Source organism: Medicago sativa, chromosome 7 (assembly GCF_051527215.1).
Source record: "Medicago sativa cultivar Bolivia chromosome 7, Bolivia_mono, whole genome shotgun sequence".
NCBI lineage: Eukaryota > Viridiplantae > Streptophyta > Magnoliopsida > Fabales > Fabaceae > Medicago > Medicago sativa.
This window is the reverse complement of record NC_140755.1, coordinates 99,333,348-99,340,824: the sequence shown is the minus strand read 5'-3', so window position 1 is coordinate 99,340,824 and position 7,477 is coordinate 99,333,348. Positions and strand designations below refer to the sequence as shown.

Here is a 7,477-nt window from a genome sequence, read left to right as displayed (position 1 = left end):
GTGCATTAGAACTTGTATTTTCTTTGTTTAAAGAAGTATCATGGCATTATGTTGATTATAGATGCATAACAATGATTTCTATTGATAATACTATAGTGCTATGTGCATTAGAACTTGTATTTTCTTTGTTTAAAGAAGTATCATGACATTCTGTGTGGAAAGGACACTTGTTTAATCCCAAAACCCCTGCACTTACTAGAAACTACAAATTCCCCGAAGCATCATTTATTTCTATGCATATCCAACTTCATTAACTTATTTTATAAACATTTCAAGGCCACAAAGGTATGAATGACAAACACTTGAAGCATTGAGGATATATAGAATACTAAGGGAGAAAAAGGCAAAGGCACGAACGATTTTGGTAGCTGTGGATGAGAGCATGGAGAGCATGTTTGCGCTGTCTTGGACTTGGTGCATCACCAAACTTATTCCTAAACGTTAAACTAGTTCTTCTCTATGTCAAGCCAACTCCTGCTATCAACTCTTTCATTACAACAGGTTAATTTTACTCTCTTCCGTTGCCAATTTTAATTAATTTGATTTTGTTGTTTGTCTAATTTCAATATTATCATTTCATATTTTATAGGGTATGTATTTTACAAAAATGTTATTTCGGATATGGAAAAGTACTGCTGCTTTGGTGTTGCTTTGGTGTGAATAAGGGTGCGTTTGTTTCAGCTTTAAAAAAAATAGATTTTGGGTTCAAAGAATCTAGAGATTTTTTTTAGAGATTTTTCTAAAAAAATCTAAAGCTATTTCGTTTGTTTACTAACATAAAAATCATTTTTTAAGATTTGAAACTCTTGCACTTGAATTCCTTGTGTTTATAAAAAAATAGATTTTGGAAAAGCTACTTGGAATAGCTTTTCATTTTGAGGCTAAAAAAAATGGCCTCCAGTATGGTAATTTGCAGGGCTCTTGTTGGAAGTGTAAGTGATTATTGTTCTGTGTATGCAAAGTGTCCTGTTGTTATTGTGAAGCATCCATAAGATAAATTGTTATCCTTTCTGTTTTTTTAGTACTTTTTTTGTAAGCTTGCTTCTCAGGAACAAGAAGCATATATTCATTTCAGCTTCTTGGGAAGTATTGAATCTTATAAGGAGAAATTGTTTTTGTTTTATGTTATAAATGAAATATGAATATGAAGTAGCAGCTCTTGATTGATTTATGCAGCAACCACCATAATCTGGAAAGTAGAAAGTAGAAACTACTAAGCTGCATCCACAACCATCTTGTTATAAAATGAAAACGTGTCAAGCATCCCTCCAAACAGTTATGAACTTAGTAGGTTGTATAGAGAGACAAGAGCGAAAAAGGATCAAACAAAAAAGGAGAGAAAAAGAGGCTTATAGGATCTGTACATTTATTGCATATATTTTTAAGTGATACTTGTAAGTTGTAATAATCCCAACTCTATTATGTACCTTTCAGCATGCTACATTGTTTTTAAGACTAAAAACAACTAACTACTAATACGTTATTGCCACCTAATGAGACCATCTTTTTTTATACAACAGACAAAATTTGTTTTATTATGCTATTTCTAATTCTAAGAGCATCTCCAATGCTAGAACCATATTTGTGTTCTTGAAGCATTTTGGTGGGGTCCAAAGGTGCCACATGTGTATTAAGAACATCCTTTCATTTTTACTCCAATGCAAAAAACAATATTTGTGTTCTTAACTTACATTATAGGGTCCCACAATTGACCCCACATATTTTTATTTATTTCAATACTTATTATTTTTCAAAAACTTAAACCCATTTCCCTTTCTCTTTCCCCAGCGTGTCCCCACTCCCCACCCTTCTTTTCCTTTTCTTTTCCTCTTTTCTCTCTCTTTGCTTTCTTTTCTCTGACGCAGAACCTGCAAGAACTAGTTCCCCCACAAGAACCGTTCTCCAAGCTGTCATCCACGTCACCCTCCTCCAATGCATAGAACAAAATTGTTGTGTTCTTGTGCTTAGAGAACAGTGTGTAGAACAAGCACTAAAGTTGCTCTAAGGGATCGTGAAAGTAAGCCTCATGGCACCAGCTTCTCCACACGGCTTTATGATTACCTCAATACATACTACTACAGTATTTAAGAAATTTGTAATGCAAACAATGATAGATGTCACAAGTCACAATTTGGCATTGTAAACACATAAATAAACCAAGAGGAAGAAGATATTTCATCAACTTTGGTATGTCGGTAGGGGCGGATCTGGGAGGAAATTATCGGTGTGGCGAATTATTTTAGCAAAATAAATTACGATAAACATAATAAATATTATTCATATTTTAGTAGAATTTAACATTTTTTAATTAAAATTTAAATAATATTATAAAAAAGATAAAATATTTTAAATGAATAAGTAGAAAATCTCACCCAAAAAGCATACCCCTTTATATATTTTTATAGACTATTTACGAGTAAGATAAAAACTTTTATGTCACGAGTTTGATTATGTCGTGTTCCTTTTTACACTTAAGTTATATTCATTTTTTGAGAAAAAAAAAATGACAAAAGCAAAAGATAGGACTTGAACCCATGACTGTGAGTAAGTTATATTCATTCTTGGAGGAAAAAAAAGATAACAAAAACAAAAGATAGGACTTGAACCCATTACTATGAGTTAGAAAAACACACACTTAACCACTAGACCAGTACATCACGTTTGATTACACTTCAAAATTGAAGATATATAATTTTTTTTTTTGAAGGAAGGAAGATATATAATATAAACTTCAGACTTTAAATATGAAAAAAAAAATAGGGCTGGGCTGGTGTGGCAATAGCCACAGCCAGCAGATCCGCCCCTATGTCAGTGCTAAACTGAACGTTATAGAACTAGAAAAATAATTTAGAGCCCACTGAGAAAACGACAGAAAGTCAAGATCAATAAGATTATAATTTAGAAATCACAGCAACGTATCCCTGATAAATCATCAATTATTATATTATATAAAATATAAAAACAAAGGCTAAAACTCTAATATTTTATACATTTTTTCATAAAAATATATAGCAACTTATTCAACGATTAATATTGTGACTTATAAACCCACTTGGGTTGGCTTGGGACCTGAAAGTGTGCTCCTCCTTAAGGTCTTAGGATCGATTCTCCCCGGTGCCAATTTAGGTGGGTTAATTTAGCTTCTTCAAATAAAATATTGTGACTTATACTCATACAACGAGTGTCCTTGTTATTCAAACAAATATCTTATTTAAAAAAAATAATAATAAGAAAACGTCACGGATTGATTGTCCAATCTACGGTTCAGATCTCAAGTTAGATTATCTACGTTTCATATTTGAGTTGATTGACGACATGAATATGTGCAATTAGTGACGGCACCAAATCCAATTTCAATACAAATAATATTGTGACTTATACTCATACAACGAGTGTCCTTGTTATTCAAACAAATATCTTATTTAAAAAAAAAAATAATAAGAAAACGTCACGGATTGATTGTCCAATCTATGGTTCAGATCTCAAGTTAGATTATCTACGTTTCATATTTGAGTTGATTGACGACATGAATATGTGCAATTAGTGACGGCACCAAATCCAATTTCAATACAAATGCAATGCAACTAACCTGACTATTGAGATTTGAGAAAATTGTCTAACAATCCAACTTGTAGAGTAGAGTTTAAGGCCATTCCAGTCCAGTGCCACGGTACTCTGTAAAGCAAATGGACCAAATCAAAATGCCTCATCTAAATTTTGACAGCCACAATTCGGTATTCGGTATTCGGTATTCGTAAGTTAGTACAAACTGGAACAACAAGTCATAGTGGAAAACAGGGCAAGTCTCAATCACACTCACCCCACCACCACGGCACACACTTAGGGTGTGTTTGGTTGTGAAAAGAAAATGAGAAGAGAGAAAGAGGTGAGAGAGAGTATGGAAAGAGAGAAGTTGATGAGAAATAGAGTAGATTTAACATATTGTTTGGTACGAGAGAGAAATGAGAGAAATAGAGAAGAAAGAAGTGTGTTTACTTTTTGTAAAGACCATAATACCCTTATACTAAGATTGATTGTATACAATCTTATCATATTTGAATTTATTTAAAATTAAAATTAAAGTCTTTCTGTCCTAATTTAAATAAGAAATTAAAGAAATTAAATTAATTTTTCTAAACAGAAGTATATCACTTTTTTTTACTTAATTAATTATTTAAAATATTTTAATTTGGTAGATTAAAATAATTCATTATTTAACTGTTTTTGTGTGTTACCAATAGTTTAATTTTATTATATACAATAGGCATGAGGCAAAGATCAGTTGCTTTTGTGATATTGCTCAGCTTTCGTTTCGAAATACTGGAACAAAAATCTTTAATTAAAACATAGTAACATGTTAAGAAAAAACACTTTGTATACATGTACGTATCCACACCAAGCCAGGGACAAATATGGAAAATGACAAAAATATAACACTTCCACTCCCTTTCTTCGCACTTCTGAAGAGAAATGGAACAGGCATGGGTCCCGCATGATTTTGTCTCTCTCATCAATCTCTCTTCACAACCAAACACGAGAGATTGTATCTCTCTCCCCAACTTCTCTCTCCCCTCTTTCTCTCTTTCATAAATCTCCTCAACCAAACAGAGTGTTAGGAATTTATTATTTAAAATTTTAAAGTATTTTATAACACCATTGTGATTGTCTCATCTCATTCATTGAGCCATAAGAGCATCCACAATGGTAGTTCCTCAACAAGGGCTCTTTAAATGGACCTCACGTGACACATTACTTATTTATAATTTTTTAATAAAAGTACCTATTAAGACTCAATGATTTCAATGGTAATACATTAATAAGGACTCCAATAAAAAGTACTTAAATATGTCCTACTATCTTTACATGATTAATTTTTTTTTTACCTATTACTCCTTTTTACAAGTGGGACCAAATAGTCCATATTTTATTACTAATTTATGCAAGTGGGACCAAGTAGTACACATTTTATTACTTTTTTAAACGTGGGACCCGTTAGTTACTTAGGAGAGAGAAAATCCTTATATAGTTACCCGTTCCTTAACGGGGACTCATTTTTTCTTCCTCAAATGGAGGGTCCTTAACGGGGAGTGGTCCTTGTTAAGTAAGGACCCCCAATTAAAGATGCTCTAATAAATAAATTAACAAATATATACATGATGACAAAAAAAAAAGGTGTAGAAATTAAGCAGCTGGAAAAGCAAGATCCGCGGTTATAACACTAGTTGTACAAGGTGGCAAAAATCCACTTCAATATTCCTTTCTTTACCTTTGACTCTTAATTATTTATATAATTATATTCTCCCCTAAAATCATATAAATACGCACATAGTTCATAACTAAACAACCACAACACAAACATAAACAAGCATCTTCTCTTCATAGTTCATAACTTCAATTTGACTTTGTTCTTTAAGAAAGAAAGAAAGAAAGAAACACACACTTCATGGGCAATACAAGTTCTTGCATCCCTACAAATAGTTCTAGTTTCGAGATTTTTAATGAAAAAGTGATAAAGAGTAAGAAGAAAACAGCAACGTTGTTGGACACTGAAGGAAACATTCGAGAGATCAAGCTACCGATGAAATCAGCAGAGCTCATGATTGAACTAATCGGACACGTCATTACTCCTGCGGAGGAGCTTCTTACAACGCGACGGATTACGGCTTTGCGTGCCGATGAGGAGCTTGTAGCTGGAAAAGTTTACCTGCTGATGCCGGTGAGCAGGGTGAATTGTAAGGCTTCGGAGTTTGAGATTTCAATTGCGGAGAAAATGAGTGGAAAAAGAAAGGGAAGTAAAACGGCGAAAGTTTCACCAGTAAAGAAGTTAACGGAAAATGACAACGGAGGCGTTATCTCTGTTCGTCAAAGACGATGGAATCCTGTTCTTGATCCTATTTTTGAATCCTCTTGATTGCATTGCATAATGGAATTTGGCGAACGATTTTTAGACCTTGCCACATAATCATCAATCATGTTATGGTTTTGTTTTTAGTTTTTCTTTGATATATTTTAACAACGGTAGGAGTGTTGACCAAATGAGCATATACATACATACTTTGTTTGTAAGCAAACATTGAGACTTAAGCCTGTGGATTTTCTTATCAATGATTTGATCTTTTTTTAAAATCTTGTGGAATTTCATATTATGATTTCAAATAAGATATATGATTTATCTCTAATTAGATTATGCGACTTTTTTTTTTACAAAAATAAATGATATTCATTCATTCAAATTGATAGAGTACATCAATATAATGCAAATTCGCTAAAAACAGAAAGAATGAATCTGTGAACAGGCTCACAACATCCATGTTAATAACATAAAACGGCAAAGTACAAATGCCTACACATATGACTATATTTAAATCTCTGGAATAACCATGTCTCCGGATCTGCAATGTGGATGACGCCAAAATCATTGATTGGATCTCCACTGAATCGAAGCTGATCTAACAATCTGAATCGAGCAAATACCTGAGAGAAAGACAAACAACGTCGCACAAAGATGACGAACAAACTAACGTCGCACGAAGACGACGAAATCACAAAATAAAAAACAAAATAGATGAGAAAATCACTTATTTCAATAAAAGGGAAAGAGAAAAACGAGTTAGAGAGATGATTTTGGGTGAAAAATTGACCCTAAATCACCCCTTTTGATGGATGAAGGTGAAGAAATTAAGGTTTTGGTGACGGCTTACAAGAGAGAAAAGGAAAAGGGAAAAGGTAAAAGACAAATACCTAATTAGATTATGCGATTAAAAAGTTCTCATGTATTTGTGTTTCAATGAAATTATTATTCTTTTGATTAAAAAAACATTATTCTTTGTGTTATCTTAAGTAATTTAGTGCATGGGTGTGTGTGCTGCAACAAACACACACCATTAGTATTTATACAAATCCTTTGGCTCTTTGACCCTATTTTCCTGATTGAATTCTCAATGGAGACATTATGGTAATTCTAAAAGAGGAATGATTTATAAATAATTGATTTTTACAACCAACAATTTATTCGCTATTTTTAAATATATTTCACCCGACTTCAATTTCCATACATCTCACAATGTTATAAGTTGTTGCATTAATTATCAAATTTTAGTTGCACAAATAATAACATAATGACTAAAAATATGGGACGAAATGATATGGGCATATGACATGTCTTTTTTTTAGTACTTATATATGGACAACCCATATTTCCAACCATTCATTCAACACCTTATTATTTAATAAGAAATGATATTTGAACAACCATTTTTGACAACTTTTATGATAATTTTTTCTCTCATACTCACATTATCTTTTTATTTCCTCTTTCTATTGCTTTGGTTTTTGTACCAATATCTCATTTCCTTTCTAAAATTTTGGTTGTCACAAAAGTTGTCACATGCATAGATGTTCAAATACAGTAGAAACGTTTTAAATTAATACTCGATAAACTAACAAACTCTCTAAAATAATAAATTTGTCCGGTCCC

The 7,477-nt window shown here is 32.4% G+C and overlaps 1 protein-coding gene and 1 pseudogene across 2 annotated transcripts; both read left to right on the top strand.

Annotated features, from left to right (window-relative positions):
- Positions 1–298: 298 nt before the first annotated feature.
- On the top strand, positions 299–1,489 carry LOC146911095 (uncharacterized; annotated as a pseudogene). Its single transcript, XR_015020265.1, has 3 exons — positions 299–501; positions 590–654; positions 867–1,489. The product of XR_015020265.1 is annotated as an uncharacterized LOC146911095 (transcript).
- Positions 1,490–5,335: 3,846 nt separating this feature from the next.
- Positions 5,336–6,126, top strand: LOC146911094 (uncharacterized). The gene has a single exon (XM_085730367.1). It carries the CDS (start codon positions 5,444–5,446, stop codon positions 5,909–5,911), a length of 468 nt encoding a protein of 155 aa, XP_085586493.1. The 5' UTR covers positions 5,336–5,443; the 3' UTR covers positions 5,912–6,126.
- Positions 6,127–7,477: the final 1,351 nt, after the last annotated feature.